Genomic DNA, 26,073 nt, shown 5'->3' on the forward strand with positions numbered 1-26,073 from the left:
ACTTTGGACACATAGGTACCTGCACTACTATTATATAACTTTATTTATTATTATTTCAGGTACTTATATAGCGCTGTCAATGTACGCAGCGCTTTACATATATATTGTACATTCACATCAGTCCCTAACCCTCAAGGGGTGTACAATCTAAGGTCCCTAACTCACATTCATACATACACATACTAGGGCCAATTTAGACAGGATCCAATTAACCTACCAGCATGTCTTTGGAGTGTGGGAGGAAACCGGAGTACCCAGAGGAAACCCACACAGGTACAGGGAGAACATGCAAACTCCAGGCAGGAGGTGCCGTGGCTGGGAATCGAACCAACAATCCTAGTACTGCCAGGTGGAAGTGCTAACCATTTAGCCACTGTGCTGCCCCAAGAGTGTAATGTCACATGATAGTCGCAATCAGGGGCGGTCTGACAATTCATGGGGCCCCCGGGCAATAGGGGATCATGGGGCCCCTGTGTCCTTGCCCAAACTCAAAAAAGCCTATGAAAAAGGTACCAGGGGCATCTCATGGGGCCCCCTACTGACCCCGGGCCCTCGGGCAGTGCCTGAGTTTCCAAATGGTCAGTCCGCCTCTTATCGCAATACATGAACAGAACTGTCATACTTTCCTATTAGCAAAAGAAAAAAAAACAATGCAAAATGCATCAAAAACACAGCACTTGCGTTTTGGGTGCAGGTCCATTGAAGTCTATTAAACACAAAACACAATCTGCTGCAAGAAAAAAAAAAAAAGTCCCTGGCCCTTTCCAAAAAAAAAAAAAACACACCGGCTCATTACGCACAAGCCATATTAAATGGACTGTAGTGCTTTTCTGCAAACTGGAACACACACTGAAATCCACAGAAGTAGTGTGAACCTAGGGCTATACAAGCCAAAGCCCGTGTGAAACAGGCCTAAGAGCAAAAAGCACTGTGAAAAGCCTCCTCAATCCAGAATCTAAAATGCTGGCACAGAGCTCGATATAAAAAAGTAAGCACCAGGGGCGAACTGACCATTTGGAAACTTGGGCAGAGGGCCCTGGGTCAGTAGGGGGCCCCATGAGATACCCCTGGTACCTTTTTCTTAGGCTTTTTTGAGTTTGTGCAAGGACACAGGGGCCCCATGAGTTGTCAGTCTGCCCCTGGTAAGCACATTAGAAATTCACACAGCAGCAATGCCTACTGGACCATTTACTGACTGATTTTATTTGCTGCCCGGGGTTGCTCTTTAAATAGTAAAAAAAAAAAAAAAATGACCACCTAATATCTGTAAGCATTTACTACATCCCCTTAATGCAATAAATGATTTAAATGTTATAGTAAAAATGGTCTATTACATACTGAACATAAAATGCAATCAATGGCTGTTAATAAACACAGCTTGATCAGATGTCAAGAAACCATATAACAAGTAGACCATGGAACAGAAAGGTACAGCGAACATGTACACATGGTACGTATAGAAGGAAGATCAAAGCAGGGACCACATGGAGGTCTTCATGTACTAAACTATTTATAAGTACACTCGTTTTGGCCTTTTGCTTTGCAGTTTCAGTATAAAAAAAAAACAAAACATGTATTCCGAACCTCTGGATCAATAGATGTTTTCCACGTTGTGCCTCTCCATATCGGCAAAGCATGCCCCATATTCACAGGCAGTTTTCTGAAGTGGTTAGTGGAGGTCAGAGGTGTTGATAAAAAGCCTAGTTAAGTGCTGACCGCCACACACATCCGCCAATGAATCTGCTATGGAAATCTTCCCTCTGGCTTCATTTGCCCTTGCCGTGGCAGCCAGCGTGAAGTACTCTCTTATGTCATGCCTATCCTATCAGAAACGCTCGGTGCATGGATAACGCCGAGTATATAGACATGCTCTGAGCTTTGTTTTTTTTTTTTTAAACAGAAGCATGTACAGTTTGGATCTGGGATTTTTAGCCAAATTAGAGCGGTTACCATTAATATGTGGGCAGCACAGTGGCTAAATGGTTAGCACTTCTGTAGTGGATTGTGATAGACAGTCCACGTTCTATTAGATGATCAGTAAAATGACAATTTTATAGTCTTGCTACTTTCTGCTTCTCTTTAAATTCCTTACTCTCTTAAGTAAACAATCAGATATAGGTTGACAGAACAATGATAATTAAGATGGCGCCTTCATCCGGAGTCTCACCCTTGGTGACTCTTTAGGAGAAAAGTATCTTTTAATGTAAACAACCCCCATAAAAGGGAATGAGTCTTTTTGGGGACCAGGATTGGAAGATATCAACACGGATGGAAGAACATGCAGAAACCCAGTGGACTTTTCACCCAATCAATGTATATGCTTTGCCTGCATCATAAGCCCTATAAATGATACTGTTAGTTCCTCAATAAAACAGAATTTTAGGAAGTTGGCAAACTGCAACAGTGTCAGTGTCTTGCTTCCACGTGCACGTAATTCTATATTAATTTGGCTCACTGGTAGATCACGGTAAATGGTCTGTAGGTGACCTAGTCCAAAACACTTCCGCCTGGCGGTACTAGGGTCGCTGGTTCAAATCCCAATTATGGCACCACCTGCCTGGAGTTTGCATGTTCTCCCTGTGCCTGCGTGGGTTTCCTCCGGGTACTCCGGTTTTCTCTCACACTCCAAAGACATGCTGGTAGGTGAATTGGCTCCTGTCTAAACTGGCCCTATTATGTGTATGTATGAGGAAAGTTGCAGTTTCAACATCCCTTTAGAAGTGATTAACCCTTTAGGAGCATCTCACCAAAAATCTTATTTTTGTTGCAGAGAATGTCTAAAATCTGACTTGTATCTTAGTGCCGATTTCTGGAAAAATCAGTGAGCCAATCACACAATCAGGAAATTACATTTCTGGGGAAGTTCTGTGTAACGTGCACAGAAAGCAGGATGGATAAAAATCGATTTTTTTTTAAAACATGGATTTTTTTAAATTTAAATTGGATTTTTTTAATTTAAATCGTATTTTGTTTTATTTTTTATCAAATTTATTTTGCTAAAATGTTTTTGGAATAAAAATATATCTAAAGATAGTTTTCTATTTAAGATACATTAATAATTTCGTTTATTGAGCATGAAATGAAGCTTAGTTATGGGGCAGCACAGTGGCTCAATGGTTAGCACTTCCGTCTGGCATTACTAGGGTCATTGGTTTAAATCCCAACCACGGCATCACCTGCCTGGAGTTTGCATGTTCTCCCTGTGCCTGCGTGGGTTTCCTCCGGGTGCTCCGGTTTCCTCTGACACTCCAAAGACATGCTGGTAGGTGAATTGGCTCCTGTCTAAATTGTCCCTAGTATGTGTATGTATGAATGTGAGTTAGGGACCTTAGATTGTATGCCCCTTGAGGGTTAGGGACTGATGTGAATGTACAATATATATGTAAAGCACTGCGTAAATTGATGGCGCTATATAAGTACTTGTAATAAATAGTTATGGAGCATGAGGCTGTATGTTCTACAATATTTACATTTTTGGTAAATTCATTCAATGAATCCAAGCTCTGCAAGCTGAGATAATATGCAGTGCATTGATGCATTCACACAATTTCACAGTAACCATGAGAAAAACACATGAAACTCTGGTTTCCTCCTACACTCCAAAGACACGGTGGTAGGTTAATTGGCTCTAGTATGTATATATATGAATGTGAGTTAGGGACCTTAGATTGTACTCCCCTTGAGGGTTAGGGACTGATGTGAATGTACAATATATATGTAAAGCGCTGAGTAAACTGACGGCGCTATATAAGTACCTGTAATACATAAATATGAAACACCATGGCCCAAACATAGGAGAACACACTAGGTTAGTCTACACTTGCCATGTATTGTATAGAGCAGGAAAATGCATGAATCTGAGAAAGTCTATTGTTTTTAGCAAAATAAAAATCTTGTCATCTTTAATTTTGTGTTGACCTGCACTTTTTGTTTTCGTTTTATTATTATAAAAGGATTCGTGTGTTAAGCTGGCCATACATGAATCATTTGTGTTTTCCATTTAAATGAAAAAAAAAAAAAAGATCCGATTCCCCAATTTACGCATCTGAAGTGGAAGGGGGAATCCTCCTGCTGTGCTATTGTGTTCTGACTTCCCTTCCTGCAGAATACAATGATCAGTGCTGCTGGCTATAGCCGGCGGCACGGATTGTTTGGGAGAAACCTGATAGACTGTTTGTATACAAATTGATCAATAGATCCACTTGTGTACAACCTGCCTGTCTATACATGGATCAGATTTGACCAGACCCTGCTGAAGCGTCTGAATTTGGATCCATGTATGACCTGCCTTTACTGCAACCCATGTTTTTTTTTTGAATGGCACCACAACAAAATGCAATGTGTCTCTCAATGAAACACAACACACATATGAAAACTATCTGTGCTTTGTTGTACATTGAAAAAAATTGTACATGTCCGCTTTTAAGAGTGTTGACAAACCATTTAAATATGTATGTGCTGCCTTAAAAGGTAACTCCACTTTCGTGGGGAAAAAAAAGGAGCAACAACAAAAATATCATATTTATTTATTTAATTATTTATTTCAGGTACTTCTATAGTGCTGTCAATTTATGCAACGCTTTACATACATATGTTGTACATTCACATCAGTCCCAAACCCTCAAGGGGTGTACAATAAGGGACGGATTGACCATTTGGAAACTCGCACACTGCCCAAGGGCCCAGGGTCAGTAGGGGGCCCCATGAGATGCCCCTAGTACCTTTTTCATAGGCTTCTTTGAGTTTGTGCAAGGACACAGGGGCCCCATGAACCCCTATTGCCCGGGGGCCCCATGAGTTTTCAGTCCGCCCCTGCGTACAATCTAAGGTCCCTAACTTACATTCATACATACACATACTAGGGGCAATTTAGACAGGAGCCAATTAACCTACCAGCATGTCTTTGGAGCGTATGAGGAAACCCACACAGTCACATGGAGAACATGCAAACTCCAGCATATACAACTGAATTGTAATTGAATGTTATCAAAATTCACCTTTCATTTTCAAATCTGTAATTCCCTGTAAATCTCAAAGCAATATGGCAACCTGCAGGCCTTCTGTCAGGATGGATTTGATTTAAATCATGATTTTTAAAGAGCAACTGTCATCTCTATCCCGCAGTGGCTCCTCCTCCGACCCGCTGTTGACTCACCGAATGTCCCGTTCACATTAATGGGACGGCTGGTGAGGCAGCAGTGACACAACAAGGTGAGGGACGTGGCGGCAGCAGATGAGTGGATGCCCGCTAACAGGCGCTGCCATGATGGATCTAAAATGACAGGTGCTCTTTAAATGTAAGGAATCCGACTCATTCTTGCTGATAGTTAGAATCTTTAAAATTTGCAAACCAAATGAAGTTTTCCTTTTTAGAATAATAAGCTGTCAGGTTAGTAAAACAGCGATATCAGAACCGATTTTAATTTAATCGATTAATCACACATAGCTGGAGAACTACTCGAATTCTTTTATTTCATGTTTTTTCTCATGGTTACTGTGACATTGTGTGAATGCATCAATCCAGTGCATGTTATCTCAGCTTGCAGAGCTTGGATTCATTGAATGACTTTACCAAAAATGTAAATTTTGTAGAACATACAGCGTCATGCTACATAACCAAGCTTTATTTCATGCTCAATAAACTAAATTATTAATGTATCTTAAACAGAAAACTATCTTTAGATAGATTTTTACTCCAAAAACATTTTATTAAAATAAATTTGATAAAAATAAAAAAAAATACGATTTAAATAAAAAAAAATCCAATTTAAATTGAAAAAATTCAATTTTTTTAAAAAAAAAAATCATCGATTTTTATCCATCTTGCTTTCTGTGCACGTTACACAGAACTTCCCCAGAAATGTAATTTACTGATTGTGTGATTGGCTCACTGATTTTTCCAGAAATCGGCACTAAGATACAAGTTAGATTTTAGACATTCTCTGCAACAAAAATTAGATTTTTAGTGAGATGCTCCTAAAGGGTTAATCACTTCTAAAGGGATGTTGAAACTGCAACTTTCCTCATTAGAACACTGCAAGTGCATCAGCTGACTGACAATGAAAGTCGCTGCCATTCAGAATCTGTATCCAAAGCACAAACAACTTTCTTCAGAGCAGAAACAGTCCGGAATCTGCATGAACATTTGTTCAAATCCCTGCAATGTACATTGATCACTAAAGGGGACTTTTTTCTTAACTAAAGTGGAGTTACTCTTTAAAAGGATAAGTTCACATTTCATAACATGCCACATCCATATTCAGGGTGTAACATGTTACGAACAGAGTGGCCGGCCCACCCTCCTCCCTGTTGTGACAGCTAGCGGGGGATCATATGACGCCCTCCTGAAGGGAAGAGAGATTCTCCTGGCCGTCATTTGACTATAGGCCGGGTGGGAAGTAGTTAAGGAACGTTTAGATATACAGTGGGGATCGAAAGTTTGGGCACCCCAGCTAAAAATGTTTATTAATGTGCATAAAGAAGCCAAGGAAAGATGAAAAAATCTCCAAAAGGCATCAAATTACAGATTAGACATTCTTATAATATGTCAACAAAAGTTAGATTTTATTTCCATCATTTACACTTTCAAAATAACAGAAAACAAAAAAATGGCGTCTGCAAAAGTTTGGGAACCCTGCAGAATTTATAGCATGCACTGCCCCCTTTGCAAAGCTGAGACCTGCCAGTGTCATGGATTGTTCTCAATCATCGTCTGGGAAGACCAGGTGATGTCAATCTCAAAGGTTTTAAATGCCCAGACTCATCTGACCTTGCCCCAACAATCAGCACCATGGGTTCTTCTAAGCAGTTGTCTAGAAAACTGAAACTGAAAATAGTTGACGCTCACAAAGCTGGAGAAGGCTATAAGAAGATAGCAAAGCATTTTCAGATGTCAATATCCTCTGTTCGGAATGTAATTAAGAAATGGTAGTCATCAGGAACAGTGGAAGTTAAAGCAAGATCTGGAAGACCAAGAAAAATATCAGACAGAACAGCTCGCAGGATTGTGAGAAAAACAATTCAAAACCCACGTTTGACTACACGATCCCTCCAGAAAGATCTGGCAGACACTGGAGTTGTGGTACACTATTCCACTATAAAGAGATACTTGTACAAATATTGTCTTCATGGAAGAGTCATCAGAAGAAAACCTCTTCTACGTCCTCACCACAAAAATCCTCGTTTGAACTTTGCAAATGAACATATAGACAAGTCTGATGCATTTTGGAAACAAGTTCTGTGGACCGATGCGGTTAAAATTGAACTGTTTGGCCGGAATGAGCAAAGGTACGTTTGGAGAAGAAGGGGCACAAAATTTAATGAAAAGAACCTCTGTCCAATTGTTAAGCATGGGGTTGGATCAATCATGCTTTGGGGTTGTGTTGCAGCCAGTGGCTGTCAGGGCTCCCAGGTATGACCAGAGATGTGTGACTGACGCAGGGAAACGCAGACTTCAGATATGGGATAAACAATATAATTTATTAACACTAACAATACAAACATAAACGCAGTGCAATACTAAACATAATACAGTGCAAACAAACCAAACCAACCACCCACAGATAACAGTACATACAAGCAAGCGTCGTCAGGCAGGCCGGGTCAATATCAATTGGGCAGGTAGGTACAGGGGGAGCAAGCGGAGAATGGTCGGGGTCACAGGCCAGGTTCAGCAGGTAGCAAGCAGCGTAGTACAGAGGGTCAAGCAGAGGGATGGTCAGGGTCACAAGCCAGGGATCAGAACAGGTAGCAAGCAGCGTAGTACAGAGGGTCAGGCAGAGGGATGGTCAGGGTCACAAGCCAGGGATCAGGACAGGTAGCAAGCAGCGTAGTACAGAGGGTCAGCAAAGGAACAGAAACAGGATGCAGGACAGATACAGGGCCCAGGACAAACACACACCAAGGCAGAGTCTGTGGGTCTGGCCATCCCTTAAATACCCCAGCATAATCAGTTCCAGGTGTTAGCTGGCTGCAAAGTTGAGTCTCTGATTGCTGGGAGCACCCGCTGGCCAGCCCTGGTACTGCAGATCAAAAGGCAGGTGAGTCCCACCATTGCTGGCCAGTCCATTCCTGACAGTGGCACAGGGAACATCTCACGAGTAGAAGGAAAAATGGATTCAATAAAATTTCAGCAAATTGTGGATGGTAACTTGATGCCATCTGTGAAAAAGCTGAAGTTAAAGAGAGGATGGCTTCTACAAATGGATAATGATCCTAAACACACCTCGAAATCCACGGGGGATTACATCAAGAGGCGTAAACTGAAGGTTTTGCCATGGCCTTCACAATCTCCTGACCTCAACATAATTGAAAATCTATGGATAGACCTTAAAAGAGCAGTGCGTGACAGACAGCCCAGAAATCTCAAAGAACTGGAAGACTTTTGTAAGGAAGAATGGGCAAAGATACCTCAAACAAGAATTGAAAGACTCTTGGCTGGCTACAAAAAGCGTTTACAAGCTGTGATACTTGCCAAAGGGGGCAGTACAAGATATTAACTCTGCAGGGTGCCCAAACTTTTGCAGACGCCATTTTTTTGTTTTCTGTTATTTTGAAAGTGTAAATGATGGAAATAAAATCTAACTTTTGTTGACATATTATAAGAATGTCTAATCTGTAATTTGATGCCTTTTGGAGATTTTTCCATCTTTCCTTGGCTTCTTTATGCACATTAATACAAATTTTTAGCTGGGGTGCCCAAACTTTCGATCCCCACTGTACTTTAAAGGGTAAGTCCACCTTTGGAAACTACATACAAATGGAACATATAACATGCTTCAGCCCTGGCCTCCTCTCCTCCCCAATCCCCCTCTTTGTGACAATGGGTCGGGGATCTTCTCCCTGCACCCACTGTCACAATAAAAAAAAAAACAAAGAAAAACAAAAAGGTTATGTGGGGCTCTGCCCACACGGCTGTGTCATTCATTTACAGTTTCCTGTGAATGAATGCCTACATGTACAGTCAGCCATCGTGGCTCTCGGCTTGCAGTTCTCAATGGACTGCGAGGGCGCTGGTAAGTGCTCTTGTAGTTCATTTATTCTTCCTGCCATTCTGCAATGGCCTTGTCTGACGGGCAGACAGCTTACTGAGTGTCTGCAGAATCTAGGCATGGTGCCCGTAATCTGCTGATAGTGGGTGCAATGCCTTACAGACTGTAATGCAAAACAAAAATAAATAAATGCACATTTTTTTTTCTACCTGGAAAAAGATGTGCATTTATTATTATTTTCTAAAAGGTGAACTCTTCCTTTAATCTTCTGGTTTTAGGCTCTATGTACACTGCAGCTGATAAACTCACGTTTAGGAGCTGTTCAGCATTTTTTCAGCAGCCCCTGAACTCTCCCTAATGTTTTCCTATGTGTCCATGTACACATCTTCGTTTACAGGCAGTTGAGTTTACAGTCGTTTTTTTGAATGCACCAAACTTGCGTTCAGGAGTAGATTTTACTGGCGTTTCAAACGCCAACCGCTTGTAAACGTGGCTAACCGCGTTTATAAGCGGTTGGAAATTTTTTATTTTTAACTCTTCCATTTCCAGATGCTGTCCAGAGCCTTTTTTCATCATGAAAAATGCATGCAAAGCGTTTTCCCGGTACTCAAATGGACCCGGTACACCCTACTTTGAGGTTTCGCATGAAAGAAATATGTGAGACACTGCTGCAATAATTTCTGCACAAAAATGAGCCGGAACACATCCAAACACCACAAAAAAAAAAAAAAAAAGGACAGCTAATCTCAACAAATACTGCTCTCTCGCTTTCTCTCAAAATGTCTGAAATAGTTAATGTCTTACTGTTTGTCAGTACATTCTGGGCATTTTGGAAGGTCTCCTGAGGTTATCTTTAAAAAAACTCTTCCAAGCGCGCATAAACGCGGTATGCGAACGCGGCTAAACGTTTTCCAGCAGTCAGTTTCCATCTTTCAGAAGTGTCCTGTGTACATGGAGCCTTAGTCCTTTGAGTGCCTGACCCAGGACAAGCATGTAGCAAGGTAAATCAGAACTGCTGATCGGTACACTTGTTTAGTTGGTGACTAAAAATACTGAAGCCAGAAACATCCACTCAACTGCCTCTCTGGAAGGAAGAAACCTATAAACCTCTTTCATGCTGAGTTTTTTTTTTTAAGAATGTCTGTTGACATGTGTTTTCTGAATCCCTCTGTAAGGCTCATTGTGACATCCTCATGCTGTAGCATGTTGTAGTAACGTTGAACAATGCTTATATCGGCTGTTTTCCAGGACTTAGCCTTTTGTGGCATTAAAACAGCATCTCCGGAATGCCGTGTGTCTCCACACGATTGTCTAAGAGAGTCTTTTATGTGAGAGCTTTCATTTGTGACTTGTTTAGAGTGTGCTGACCGCTGCAGGATCCTTTGTAATATACAGATAGCTCACACACCAGCAGTCTGGCCGCATAGACAAGAAAACATCTGCTTGGGCCATGGAAGGAAGTGTCGGCCTGCTCCACTCATCACTGAGCAGCACACAATATAACGAGAAGGTGGTTTTCAAAGATTTTCATGGTTATGTGATGAAAATAGTGAACATGGGTTATTTCACACCACTGCCAGAGGCCAGGTTAGATAAAATGTGCCAGTGTTTCTCTGGCCCCTAAAGACCACCACAAAGTCATGTTTCCAAGACATATAGTACAGAATGACTATAGTACAGACATGACATAAGAACAAGCATATCCCTCAATCAGGGTGCCTGGAGGTTTCTTCAGGGGTGCCTCGGCAAAATGTCTAAAAATTGCCCAGAACTTGTATACAAGCCAACAGGTGGAACGAGCCTTTTAGCAACACAAAGCCACAGGTTTTCATTGTGCACCATTAAAACCTTCTAGCCGCCGGCGACTTGACAACTAATGACATCATCAGTTGATATGAGGATGTCAGCTGCCTGCACAGCATCCTAGTTTGACCCTCCCCTGCCCCTCTCCATCAGTGTTGGGGTCACATTAGCTCAGTGATGAAGAAAAACTGAGGGAGAAGAGAAACACCAGAATACCAGTTGGTACCAGTGTGCAAAAGTGTATTTGCTTTGGAAGGATAAATCACCTCAAATGTTGGGTGTCCTACATGTGTGGATTTTGCTGCGTTATATAAAACTATTAGAATGTTTTTTTACATTTTAGAACGGGGTGCATCGGGACTGTCCATAATTTTAAACTTTGCCTTGACCGTGGTTGAGAAATGCTGCTCTATAGTGTGTACTTGTTCCAGTAAAGAGCACCAAGTGTCATTTCTGTCTGCTGCCTTGTTCCTCTGCTATGGGATTAGCTTTTGACAAGTTTTCCTGAGACCAGGAGAAATATGGTGAAAGGGGAGGGACCTCCAGCAAATTGACAGCTTCAGCTCTGTTCCTGTAAGCTGTGTCGAGGAGGGTGTGTCTCTTCCCTCCAATCAGCTTCCAAAGCTCTCCTCACTGAGCTCTGCAGTCTAACTTTAGCTCTCCGCCCCCTTTTTCTGAGCTCTGAGACAAGCTTTATACATTCAGCACGTTGAATGACTGTAGAGAAGTGAAGGCTACAGAAAAACAGGTACAACTTGTGTAGGAGGATTTGTTTCATCTCAGTATATCACTTGAGGCCAGTCACTTCACTGGGTATGTGTAAGGGTTTACAACCACTCTAAATAATTAGGAAGCCTTACTTCTGGGGGTTTTCTAAGATGATCGAAATCCCTTATTTGATCAGAGCCCCTTCATGGTTTATCATAAATAAATTCTCACATGCCAAAGCATCTTATTAAAGAAAAGAGAGGACTGTGTCTTGTTTTTACTGAAGCCCTACTGGTGAAGCACTGTTCCTAATATGTCTGTGAGGGGTCTCTTTTATCCAGGTCATGGTATAGTTCAGGGGTAGGCAACCTGAGAGCTGCAGGACTATATAATTTCCATCATGCCTCTGCAAGTCATAGCTGTAACTATCAGTTTTGTAATCTTTGCAATGCCTCATGGGAAATGTAGTTCCACAACAGCTAGAGAGCCACAGGTTGCCTACCCCTGGTATAGTTAGTAGATGTTCATCACATTCAATTGCAATTGATTTGTAACACTGCAGATGCTTCAAAGGACTAGAAAAACTTCTAGGATTGAAGAATCTGCTTGGATAGGCAGGAATACATTTTCAACATCACAGAATACGTCTAGTTAAAGCATTAATAAACCCAAAACCAAAAATGTAATATATTGCAGCTTACCAATCATTAAATGTGGTGGCTGCATTCATTTTCTTTTTAGGCCTTTTCCCTCTGTTTTTACCTGGTGATCTGATCAGTAACACACCTTCTGTATTAGAGTTCCCCCACTCTGGATGAAGGAGCACCGAGGGCACCTTTCGGCAGCAGCACTGGGACCTCCTTGCAAGCCCGCTGAGCTCAATGAAATAAAACCCATAGTGTGTACCAGGCATAAGGGCCACCAACATTCCTGGATTATACCAGATTCTGGGGTATTCTGGTATAGAGATGCCCCTTTCCATTCTAAAATGCAATGTTAGGTCCATGAGTGACCAACTGCCAGGTCCTAGCCCTGTAATGCATGTAACATGAATAATCAAATGCAAACATCTGATTTTTTAGTACTAGTAAACCTTCTGTGTTTTCAGTTTAACACAACAAGCAAGACAAAACACACATTCGCTAGTAAACTATACTTACCCAAGGACAGTTTACAGCTTTCAATGCTACTGGCTTCTGCACTCTCAGTGCTGTTTCCCTGAACTTCCAGTCTTCACAGAATAAAGTTAACAGTGGACAGTGCAGTCTCCAGCCTGTCTGCCAGCTTGGAGAAAGGACGAGGGAGCAGGAGGAAGGAACAGGGGAGTGCCTTGCCATCGTAGGCTACAGGGATATGCATAGATTAGGGTGTACCAATGCCATGGAGCTACCAGAGTATCTCCTGCTTCCCTCAGGGGATCTTTGTACCTGGCAAAAAACCTGTCCATGTTGTTGTTGAACTTGTAGGCCAGAAGGCCAACATCTGGCAAGCTCCAACCTCCAACATAGGTCCTGAAACACCCGTGAGTTGCTTAGGAAATCTGCTGGACAATTGTCTACACCTGCAATGTACATTTCTGAAAATACAGGGACAAAGAGTTCCGCCCAGATCAGGGTGCATTCCACCTCTCTGGATGTAGCGATATTCTGATTCCTCTGAAAAAAATATACTACATAAGACACGCAAGAAAAAAGATGGGAGGCTTCCAGCAAATCGCTACAGCTGAAATGTATAGCTGCAGCCGCCTTCTCTATGCGAGCTTAGTGCCACGTTAACAGCATCATGGGCCCCTGCGCAAAGTAATGCACTTGGGAGATGTTGACCTGTTGCACACAGTGGGTGTGGCTAAACTATGCCACATATTAGGCATGGCTATTTAAACTAATAGAAATGTTTTCCTCATTTTCTACAAAAGTTTGATTATTTTTTTTTTTACAATTTGTAATTTTGTTTTTCATTTTAATTTTAATTAATTTTAAGTAATTTTTTACATATTTTCACAAAGCTGTTGGAGGGGGCTTTGGCGAGTTATCAGATTTAAACAGACCCCTGAATTCTTGATTTTGAGACAGAGAAAGGGACTAAGGACACATTCCCCAGTCCCTTTCTCTGTAGCCTCAGCTGCACTGCAGATGAATGAACATGAGACAAAGGCTCCTGTCCTTTCATAAACTGAAGCATAGTAAACTCAGGGAGTGGTGGAGGTGCAGGCAGCCCGAGAAATCCAGATTAGTGCAGCCGGTGGGAGAAAAAACTGGAACTCATCATTTGTGGCACTCACTGCAGCAGCCAGAGTAGGAGATGTCGGCTTTCACATGATCCCCCCCCCCCCCTGTTGGGTAAGGAGGAGGCGCAGTACAGGGGCCCCTCATGCACCTGGGGCCCATGTGAACAGGCGGCTCTGTGCGGACTATAATTCTAGCAATAGTGGTTTTTGACAAGTCAGACATGGTTTGACCAAGTAAAGTCTCAGCCAAAATCAGACCTGCCAGTTTGAACAGAACTTTGGAAAGGACTTCCAAAGGTTTATTGGTTTGGTCTCTAAAGACAGAAGCATCCTCTATCGGAATTATAAATGCCTTGCGAAGGCAAGACACTGTTGAATTCAAAGTAAGAGTAGACCACTTCTGTAAAAAATCCACAACAAACAGACAGGCGGCTAAACAGACACAGAGCTAAGGACAGTAAGCAGTTTATCAGGATGCTTCTGATCTCCATAAAGAAATAGCTTGAAAAGCGGATGTAGAGGGAAAATCCTTGCAGTTATAGGAGTATTAAACAACCCAAGACTGGAAACAGTGGAAAAAACAACAAGCTGATGCTCTAGAACAGGGGTCTCCAAACTTTGTAAACAAATGGCCAGTTTACTGTCTCTCAGACTCTAAGGGGGCCAGACTATGGCCAGTGGGAGTAGAAAATGTCTCAGCATCAGTGAAAGTAAACAGTGCCCCTTCATTTATTTAGGTGGAAGGTATACTGCCCCATTCTTGGTATCAGTGGGAGGAATAACACCCCATCATTGGTGTCTGTGGGAGAAATGGTGCACCCTCATTGGTGTCTATGGGAGAAATGATGCCCCATCATTGGTGTCTGTGGGAGTAATGGCGCACCATCATTAGTATCAGTGGAAGGAATGGTGCCCCGTCATTGGTGTCAGTTGGAATGGATGGAATAGTGTCCCAAGGGGCAGATAGAGGCAGGCAAATGGCCACATCTGGCCCCAGGGCCGCAGTTTGGAGACCACTGCTCTAGAACATACTGCATCATCCAGAGATGCATCATTTGGAGCAATTCAGGATCATACAGAGTTTCTGTAGCTGATGATGCTCTAAGGACATGGTCAAATGTGATATAAAATCTGTATGTGACCTCTGTGAGTTAACAAATAACGATGACTTGGTTAAAGTTTTGCATGATTGTACTAAAAACCCCACGTGATAGCATTCAGCCACACTTGAATGAGCAAAGGACTCCAGGGTGGGATAGATTCCAAAGACAAATGGCAACCGAACTCCAGGCTGTAGATATCAGGACAGTCAGCAGGTCTGCTGCAAACAGCCTCTGAATCGTTAAAAGAATGAGAGCTGGGAGCACCCAATACAGTGAGTCTGTCCTCCCTGAGTCTGAAATCAGACATTTTATGAGCATGTGGCTCTAAGGCATTGTATAAGCTCAGGATAAGAGTCAAAGCAACACTCATGAAATCTAGACAGCTGGTAGCAGGGAAGGGTTAGATGACTGGAGGTACTGTAGGATGGCAGCAAAAACAGATTGAAGCAAGCAGGAGCAGCAGAAGGAAAAAGCTTTCTCAATGCTATATGGCTGGAAAAAGAGGGCGGAGCACAGCGCTCCACATAACAGATGATGTTAGCATTCAGTCCTACAGTTCCGCAGCAAATTGGAGGGAACAGAGAATAATGGTGGCCAGCGACCTAAGTAGCTCACAGTGTTCAGCTCAACTGGCCTACCCATTAAGTCAGTATCTTGAAGGGCTAAAGAAATACCAGCGGCTCTAGACATTGAAATTATCCCGCAGCTAACTTATCAGAACAGAGTATGAAAAGCAATACATGTAGAACCTAGTACCCGAATTTCACTTCCAGGCTTTCCCTGCAATGTCCAGTCCAGTGAAGTATGGACATGGAGCTCCAAAAGCTAGGCTTAGGAAGACAGTTACAGCAGGAGAGACAACTCCAGTAGTGATGTACAAAAGAGTCTTGTTTGAAGAAAAAAAAATTGAAGAATAAAAAAGTACTAGTAAAGATAGGTAAATCTTAGGCGTGGCTTGGCCGCAACTGAAGATGGTCGCATGCTAGCTATCACTCTGTAAAGGACTATGTTTTTCTCCCCATCTCACCAGAAATATTAGCGCATTGATTACCTATTTCTGACCCAAGCTGACTTACACTACCTTATGTCCGCCACCATTGAACCTATGATCCTCTCGGACCACCACCCTATCTCTATGACTCTGACATTTCCAGAAAGAGAATTTAAAACAAAATGCTGGAGATTGGAATCTTTTCTCCTCAGTGACCCCTTGCGGGTACAAATGCTACAAACGAACCTCCAGTCTTTCTTTACTCGCGATGATACGCCAGACACATCCCCTTGACTCAGTGGGAGGCATATAAATGTGTGATTCGAGGAGAGCATATAGCCAAGCAGACAGCCCTCAAAAAAGAGCATCAGTTTAGGATTCAAGACCTCATATCTGAACTTGAACATGCAAACAAACTCTTGCAGAGTCGACCTTGTTGAAGTTGACTCAACTCCGACAGGAGCTTAAGGAAGAGCTAGGCCGCGCACACGGAGAAATTACCGTTTGTCGCAAAAAACATTTTTATGAACAGGGTAATAGGAGCAGTGGACTACTAGCTAGGTCTTTGCGTGCTAAAAGAGCGACACTCCAGATCCACTCTATTCGTGATAAGTTGGGGGTACGTAACCACGACTCGCAGGCAATTGTTTGTCAATTCCAGAAGTATTACGACCACTATACAATCAGCAGTCACCCCAGTCTTCTCCCAAAGTGGAAGCTACTAGACATAAGCACCTAATGACTTTTCTGGCTAAACATGGCCCTATGGCCATATTGCCAGAACAGGCCCAGAGCTTGGAGGCCCCTCTTTCTGCAGAGGAATTAGGCCAAGCCCTGAAACAAATGAATTGGAAAAGAGCCCTGGCCTGGATTGGCTTTCAGTCCAATACAATAAGTGTTTCCACACGGTTTTGGCATCGCATTTCCTGAAAGTGTTTAACTCCCTCAAGGACTCTCCTGCATTTTCGAGGCCCATATTACTCTCATTCTGAAAGCAGGCAAAAAGTTCACACGAGTAGAGAGCTACAGACCAATCTCATTGATCAATGTGCATTAAACTGTGCGCTAAAATTTTGGCAAATAGGCTTTTACCCTTTCTGATGGGGTGGATAGGATTAGACCAGGCGGGCTTTGTTCCAGGCAGGGAGGCAAGGGACAACACGATCAAGGCCCTTAATGTACATCATTGGCTAACAGTTAGACACCAGAGGGGATTCTTCCTTTCACTGGATGCCGAAAAGGTGTTCGATAGAATAGCCTGGGACTTTATGGAGCTAACTCTGCGCTTTCTGGGTTTATACGACCAGTTTTTCTCGAGAATTATGTCTCTGTGCGCATCAAGCCAGAGTTTGTTCCAATGGTCACCTATTGGAACCCTTTCACATACGCAATGATGCGAGACAGGGATGTCCGCTTTCACTGATCCTCTTTATCCTAACTCTGGAACCCTTCCTTTGGGCCCTTCGAGCCAATCCTTTGATAAAGGGGGTCCGGATGCATAGAGGGGAGGTGAAACTGACCGCCTTTACAGATGACATACTGTTCTTGACTGAACCCCGCTCTACCTTGCCTGAGCTCCTGCAGGAACTAGATCATTTTCAATCCCTGTCCAATTTGTACATCAATCATTCCAAATCCCATGCTCTTAACGTATCTATGCCAGACGATGAGGTGTCCTACTGTGGGCGCAACTTTAATTTTTACCTGGAAAAAAGATATAACATACCTGGGAAGCCAACTACCTGCAGAATTGCGGGACTTATATAAATTTAATTTCCAACAACTCTTATCTACCATAGTTAGGAACCTCAGTGAATGGGATCGATCCGGTTACTCATGGTTTGGCAGAGCAGCCATTCTCAAAAAGAATGTACTACCTCGTCTCTTATATGTCTTCCAAACTGTCCCTATAGCTTTACTGGTGGCTTTTTTTGCTTCCTTGAAACGCGCAATGCTAGAGTTTCTATGGCGTAAGAAATCTCATAGACTCAACTACACCATTAACCATGCTCAAACATAAAGGTGGACTGGGCCTCCCAGACCTTAAAAAATATCATTGGGCTTGCCATCTGTCCAGGGTGGTCGACTGGTCTGTGTATGTCCGGGTGAAGGCATGGGTCTCGGTGGAACAACTATTTTCCGAGATGCCCCTTCACGTTCTACCTTGGATATCCTCTGCTCAAGTCCATCAGGGGGTGAAAACCCACCAACTGCTGCGACCGACTCTGCAAATTTTTCATCAGGCCTGCAAACTTTATTCTATTTCATCACTCCTCCGGCCCACTTACGGATTTGCGGTTCAATCCGCATTTTCCTCCTGGTGCCTCTGGGAATTTCCTCCTGGGGAGCTGGCCCAGGAGAACGCTGAGGGCTCTTCATTTCTTTGATAGGGGGCGGTTTAAGGACCGCATGGCTTTCCCTATGCAAGACCCTGATAAACCAATGCCCTTCTGGGCCTACTTTCAAGTCAGACATTTTCTTAATGCTCCTCTGACCCAAACCCACTCTGCCAGTACTAGGACAGCCTTCGAAATTGCCTGCTCTTCTGAGCGACCTCAGACTCACATGATAACTTCTATCTATCTGACCCTTTTTCCCGACACGCTTCTTTCAGGGGCCACCGCTCGTTACAAATGGGAACAGGATATGACCATTACCCTTGCTAAAGGAAGACTGGGAGGACGTCTGTCTTTTCCCACACAAAAGCAAATTGAATGTCAATATTCAGGAAAATGGCTATAAGCTAAAATCTCGATGGTATCATAGCCCAACTGTGGTACACAAGTTCTGCCCAGCAGTGACTGATCAATGTTGGCAGTGTAACTCGGCAACAGGAACTCTGCTACATATTTGGTGGCACTGCCCAACTTTAAGGAGCTTTTTGAAGGAAGTCCATCGTATTCCCACTGCTGTGACTGGAATCCCCCTGGAGTATACACCTGTGCAGTTCTTGCTACACCACTCTGGGTTACCTAAACGATCATACTTCAAGTCCTTAGTGATGTACATGATAAACCCTGTGCATACCTATTCACTGGCATGCGGACCATGCCCCCACGATGGTAGAGTGGTTCAGGCGCATCAATAAAAATCAAAGACATGGAGGGGCTGATACCCCCTAGGGGCTGATACACGTCTCACAGGAGAGGATCACACACTTTCATAAGACATGGCTGTGTTGGCTCTAGTATCAAACTCAAACTGAATATACCAACCTTCTCCAATCTGAAGTGAGAATATATAGCCTTAATCCACACACAGGTTTGGGGTCTTCTCGGTAGACCTGTGGGTGGTAACGTGAACCTTCTGTTTTACCTGGGGGAGTGTGGGTGTATCCCCTCCCCCCTAGTTAGCATCACCCTTTCCTTCCATACTCCCCTCCCCTCCTTCTCCTCTTCTTCGCCTCTTTCATTCCACTATTGCCCTACTCCCCCCCCCCTTTTTTTCTTCTTTCTCCTGTTCCTTTCCTTAACTCTCTTTCCATTCCTCTTCTCTTTATTCTCATTTCCCTTTCTGTCCATACCTTACAACTTACCTAGCTCCTTCCAGTGTTTTTTTACTTGATTAAGATATGGGTTTATCCCTATGATGTCCACCGCTCCTTTTTTTGGTTCCAAACTGACTGGTAAATAGTTGGCCCTGAACAGTAGTGGAGGAGTTTTAGTCCTCTTTCTGTGCCAAGTCTATTGTTGACAGACCCTTCCCACACTGTACATACAGTTCTCTAGACATCTATTATAGGGGCCCACGCGCTCTTTTCTTTGTAATTTTTGTCCTTGTTGTAGCATTGTTGGAGGCTTCTGGTGGAGTATCCAGCGCTTCTGAATTAACATTGTGCAAGTTATACTGTAACACTCATGCCTGCTTGGATGTGTATATTTTGCCATATATCTGTATCAAGTCATATTTGGAAATAAAACTCTTCAAGAAAAAAAAAATAGGTAAGTCTTTAACAGCAGAGAACAAAAAGGCATTCTTCCTCCTGGGACACTAGCAAGAAATGAATGCATGCTTGTAATAGGAGTAGTTATCCTGGGCTAGCCTACAGTCTTCTTTTGTTTCTTGGTGTCTAATTCTTCTGTAGGAGGCAGTATAACCCATAGGTCAAAGACTTCCTGTGTCCCTCAATGGATGAGAATGTAAAATACTTTGACAAAGTATGCTTTATACAGCTTTTGCTCATTCCATTAAAAGGTATCAGGCAGGAAAAATCACATAGCACATTATCTGATGACAGTTAGCTGTAATGCACATTTTGCAAAGAATTTTAATTTCTTATCCTGTAACACATGACCTGGCCTCTGATCCTGCAGAACAGAACAGCTCTGTCTCTTTACTTTCTTCATTAAAATATCGATCTTGACGGCATTAGGCAAAATGTTTTAACGAGGGAACATGCTAACTGGTGGAAATGCTGCCGGGGAGATTTCCAAAGGGAATTGCGCCTGGGAGAGTTTTCTTTTTAACACAAAGCACAATTCAAGCAAACTTTTTCTCTGAATTTCCAAAGCAGGAATCATCTTTGTACAGAGTAGAAATTACTGTGTCTTATCTACAGGTTCTCCTATTGTTCCAAGCATCACCTGGGACTGAAAAGAGTGGCAGAGATCCAGATCTAGGGACCAGTCAAAAGTTTCTAGCACCCCCACCTACTACAGTCTTGCAACAAAACTTACTAGTATGCAGAATGACAGCAGGGAAATTGTACACCTGGTGCACATCACTGAAATACTTTCCTAGGTTTCCCTTGTGTTTAATAATGTGACATTGTGTTAAATGGCCAACACAGGAGAAGCATGGGAGAGCATCTCTGCAGTAGGCAACATCTGTGTAACGTTCCTCTGCAGCTCCCTCTGTAACGAACCCTCTTTAGGAAGTACAACTCATCTTTGCTGATGCACTAGGAATTCCTGAATAGTAAAGGTGTAAAGAGATAGGGCGGAAGGGGGGTGTTGCGAGGTAGCAGGCAGGCTGTTCTCAAACAAGGGAGAGGTACAAATGGGTTTGCTGCAACCCCAATATTTAACCCATCTCCAGTGAGTGGTCATTATTACAGATCTCTGAGCATTTAAAGTGATTCAAAAGATTGTACTTTAAAAAAACCAAAAACCAAAAAAACATGGTGTACTGTGCAATGGTTTTGCACAGAGCAGCCCTGATCCTTTTCTTTGGGTCCTCTGCTGGCAGCCCTGGCTCCCCTCCCAGCCGAGTGCCCCCAATAGCAAGCCTCTGGCTATGGGGGCACTCAAGCAGGAGCGCTCCTGTGAATTATTATATTATTATTATTATTATACAGTATTTATATAGCGCCAAAGGGTATGCTCAGTGCTGTACAGTAGCAGGGGGACATAACATGAGACAAGACAGTAACAATACAATACACAAGGGGTTCGAGGGCCCTGCTCTTTCGAGCTTACAATCTAGGAGGGAGGGGAAGGTGGCACAGGAGGAGATGGCTGTGGGGGATGGAGTGGTGGGTGGAGTGGAGGAGGTTAGTTGTTAGGTGAGGTCGGGTGTTAGGTGAGGTTGGGGTAGGCTTCCCTGAAGAGGAGGGTTTTCAGGGTGCGCCTGAAGGTGAGGAGGGTAGGTGACATTCTGATGGATTGGGGTAGGGAGTTCCAGAGGATGGGGGAAGTCCTAGAGAAGTCCTGGCGTGGGAGGAGGAGACCAGGGAGCTAGAGAGCAGGAGGTCCTGTGAGGAGCGGAGGGCACGGGTAGGGGAATAGGCATAGGCCCTCCGCAATGGCTCGCTGACTGATTAACAGCAGCAGGAGCCAATGGGTTCCGCTGCTGTGTGAGCCAATGAGGAGATCTCGGAAGAGCCATGGCTTTCATACACATCGCTGGATTGAGATGGGGCTCAGGCAAGTATAAGGGGGGCTGGGGGCTAGTTTTTTTTTTTTACCTTAATGCATAAAATGCTTAAAAAAAACCTTCTGCCTTTTAAACCACATTAAATTTCTTCAGTGCGATCAGAACCATTCTCATTTTTAGCCCACAACTTTTTATTCATTCTTGCCAATCAAACCCATCAGATACGCAGGCTTGATTTACAGGGTGTCACCCTTATTCACAAACATGGAACAGTAGTGGCAGTTCCATCTTAATATGTGCATACTTGTTCCAAGTCCGTGGTCTTTTAAACAGTGAAGCTGAAGATGGGGATCACAGCCCAGGAGCTTGCTCTTCCTAAAACAAATTGGCAAGGGCTGCCCCCCTACATCAAGCTAACCAGGTTCACTTTAAAAGAATCTTTTTCCTGAGAGATGGTGGTAAATTGCCATTGTTGACCATATTTAGATAATGCCTCATCTCTGGATATTATACCGACCCATTGCTTTCACTAAAATGTATATAAACCCTAACAATCACCTTTTCTATATGCTCTCTTTAGGTCTGCTAAATACACCATTGGAGACGTGTTTTTATATCTATTTGCAAAAAAACTCCAAAAACCCCTTATTACCTTATCAGAAATTGAGAGTTGTCTTATGCACACCACCTGTGTTATCTCGAGGAAGTGATTTATCCCACATAGTTCTGATCATGGACTACAGAATGATTAATCTTTATATGCTGAAGCAATCAGAGTGGGAGCTTTTGAGTAGTTTAGCAAAATACATTGGGCACAACGTTCAGTACACAAAAATACTCGAGGTGGAAGTTTTCAAAAATGGGAGTAGAGAAAATCTGAAGAAGTTGTGCATGACAGCCAATCAGCTTCTTTCCTCAGCTTGTTCAGTAAAGCTTTGAAAATGAAAGGTAGAAGCAGAATGGTTGCACATCTGCTCCAGTTTCGATAAATTCCCCTCTGTATGTTGCAACCCACAACACGAATGAAGAGTGGAGTGCATTTTTGGCAGATCAAATGGAATTTCTCTGTACTTGCAGGGTCTTTAAAGGAATAACACATGGGGATTTGTTCTATTTTGCCTTGGCATATGTGTTATTAAACTAGATCAATATATGCAAATCAGGAAAGTCAAAGTAGTGGAAATATTTGCATACTAGATCCAGGTAAAGGACATAAAGCATTGAAGCAAGATGGTGGATTCAGGATCAGCATACACATGCATTACAAAAACAAGATCTATATTCTTGTTAACAGACTAGTGCAGGGAACTTGCAAAAACTCCTCTTTAACAAGAGTTCAATGAGGAAAGCAAGGCCCCTGGAGCCACTTACCTGACATTTTCCAGTGCGTATGTCATACAGGGCCACCGAGCCATGACGCCCTCCTACAGCTATTCTGTGGCTCCGCTCACAGTAACTGACCATGTAGAACCTGTAAGGAACATAGAGGACATTGGTGAGATAAAGGAGGACACAACAGGCTCACGTCATACAATAACATTGAAGCAACCATTTCCTTTGTCATTATTTACATAGGCCATTGCCAAATGTGAAATACTCCATTTATAAACATGTCACCAGTGCAAAACAAGTCAAACCCCCTCCCCCTGTCTGGTCCCTAGAGCCCAGTTACTGTTCCAGTGGGCACCGCCATCTTGCCATTAGCACAATATAGAGAAGAGGAGGCCAAGGAGTCAATTACAGTCAATACATTCTGCAAATGTATAATTCGCTGCTTGCCCTTGAGTAGAACGTTTAAGTAAATGTGTGGACAAAATAAAAAACATATGCAGTGCCTCCTTCAATACATTCCCATTTTCTACTGTTTTGTCTTTTTTGGGGACGCAACTAACAATTATTTTCATAATCGTTAGTTGGCCGATTATTATTTATATACATTGACTAATCAGATAAAAACCTTCAAATAAAGTTTGGTGTATGATTTAGTTAAAGCGGAGTTCCACCTGAAAAAAATAAAAAATAAAAGTCAGCAGCTACTGACTTTTAAAATACAGCTACCGCCTCACCACCGCTGGTTTCACCGGCCGTCTTCTTTCCCTGACACCGGCATCTTCAGTGTGGGCACCCAGCTGTGATAGCCTGCGGCTTCACAGCCAGGTGCCCACTGTGTATGCGGGAGAAACGCTGTGCTTTGTGAATGGCCCCGTAGTCTTCTGGGACCTGTTACGTGTCCCAAAAGACTACAGGGAGGGAGGGGAGGAGGACAACTTCTGCTTCCGATCGCCTAGGCCAGGGGTCCTCAGACTTTTTAAACAGGAGGCCAGTTCACTGTCCTTCAGACCGTTGGAGGGCCGGACTATAGTTTATTAAAAAAAAAACTATGAACAAATGCGGACACAGTACAGGAGATGACCAGAGACTGCGGACATACAACGGCAGCGGGAATACTGGGCCGCCCGCTCCATAAGACACACAGACATTTCCCCCCAAGTGTGTCTTATGGAGCGAAATAGTGCCCCATCATTGGTGTCAGTGGGAGGAATAGTGCCCCATCATTGGTGTCAGTGGGAAGAATCGTGCCCCATCATTGTTGTCAGTGGGAAGAATCGTGCCCCATCACTGGTGTCAGTGGGAAGAAACGTGCCCCATCACTGGTGTCAGTGGGAGGAATAGTGCCCCATCATTGGTGTCAGTGGGAAGAAACGAGCCCCATCATTGGTGTCAGTGGGAAGAAACGAGCCCCATCATTGGTGTCAGGGGGAAGAAACGTGCCCCATCATTGCTATCAGTGGGAAGAATAGTGCCCCATCATTGGTGTCAGTGGGAGGAATAGTGCCCCATCATTGGTGTCAGTGGGAGGAGGAATAGTGCCCCATCATTAGTGTCAGTGGGGGGAGGAATAGTGCCCCATTGTTGGTGTCAGTGTTGGGAGGAATAGTGCCCCATCCTTGGTGTCAGTGTGTGTGTAGGGGGGGGGTGAGATAGTGCCCCGTCATTGGTGTCAGTGGGGGAAGGGGATAGTGTCCCAACATTGGTGTCAGCGGGAGGAATTATTATTATTATACAGTATTTATAAAGCGCCAATAGTTTGCTCAGCACTGTACATTACAAAGGGGGACAGAACATGTGACAGAGCAATAACAATACAATGCAAAACATGAGGGGATCGAGGGCCCTGCTCTTTCGAGCTTACAATCTAGGAATAGTGTCCCATCATTGGTGTCAGTGGGAGGAATAGTGTCCCATCATTGGTGTCAGTGGGAAGAATAGTGCCACATCTTTGGTGTCAGTGGGAGGAATAGTACGTCATTGGTGTCAGTGGGGGGGGGGGGGAATAGTGCCCCGTCATTGGTGTCAGTGGGGGGGGGAGATAGTGTCCCAACATTGGTGTCAGTGGGAGGAATAGTACCCCATCATTGGTGTCAGTGGGGGAAGGAATAGTGTTCCATCGTTGGTGTCAGTGGGGGGTGGAATAGTGCCCCATCTTTGGTGTCAGTGGGGGGGAGGAATAGTGCCCCATCGTTGGTGTCAGTGGGGGGGAGGAATAGTGCCCCATCGTTGGTGTCAGTGGGGGGAGGAATAGTGCCCCATCATTGGTGTCAGTGGGAGGAATAATGCCCCATCATTAGTATCAGTGACACCAGTGATGGGGCACTATTCCTCCCACTGACACCAATGACACTTAACTTGCTGACCCTTGCTCCAGAATGGTGCTGCTGCAGCCAGCATACCTGGTTGCAGCAGCACCATCTGCACGGCACACTTATCTGTCAGCTGTCCTTCTTCACTCCGGCCTCTCCTTCACTCGATGTTCGCGGGGCCGCTCGGCTCCGCCTCCTCGCAGGTGACTGGCCATCTGTGTGCTTTTCCTGAGCTACAGTTCTGGCGCCCAATCACCGGTTAGGAGGTGGAGCCGACTGGCAGCGCGAACATCGAGTGAGGGAGTGGCCGGAGTGAATGAAGGAGCAGCGCTTCTTGGACTGGATCGTCGTGGGACTGGGACCGGAGCCAGGTAAGATACAGCAGCCCCCTGCCCACCCCTGTACTTGGTGTCCCCTTCCTCGTAGAAAATATGCCCCTGCCGGCAGGCCAGATAAATGGCCTCGGCGGGCCGCAGTTTGAGGACCCCTGGCCTAGGCCATCGCAGCAGAAGTGGGAGCTGGTACCTGTCAAATTTGGGCTCCCCAAAGGTGCCAATCCTTAATGGAGAGCGGGGGACAAAGGCTTAAAGTGGAACTTCCCCTTTTGGGCGCAGCTCAGCTTTAATATGTAAAGTCTTTAAAAAAACAATTTATTCCTCAATTTATATGCAGTGGTAAATATAAATAACCAGTTATTTGGTTAGGGACCGAAATATGTAATCCACACTGAAAATGACAGAAGAGATGTACATACTATTAGAGGTTGAATTAGGTACATATCATCAGAGTTACAATT

The 26,073-nt window shown here is 43.8% G+C and overlaps 1 protein-coding gene across 4 annotated transcripts in view; it reads right to left on the minus strand.

Moving 5' to 3' along the window:
* Nucleotides 1-26,073, minus strand: part of WDR7 (WD repeat domain 7) — a 591,021-nt gene that overhangs the window by 85,786 nt on the left and 479,162 nt on the right. For all 4 annotated transcript variants that reach the window (XM_089690073.1, XM_089690072.1, XM_089690071.1 and 1 more), the window contains one exon: nt 23,008-23,107. In XM_089690073.1, coding sequence (XP_089546199.1) covers nt 23,008-23,107 — 100 coding nt within the window. The remainder of the gene's footprint in view (nt 1-23,007; nt 23,108-26,073) is intronic.

This window comes from Staurois parvus, unplaced genomic scaffold (assembly GCF_062004578.1).
Source record: "Staurois parvus isolate SC_StPar_1 unplaced genomic scaffold, SC_StPar_1.0 ptg000513l, whole genome shotgun sequence".
NCBI classification, from domain to species: Eukaryota; Metazoa; Chordata; class Amphibia; order Anura; family Ranidae; genus Staurois; species Staurois parvus.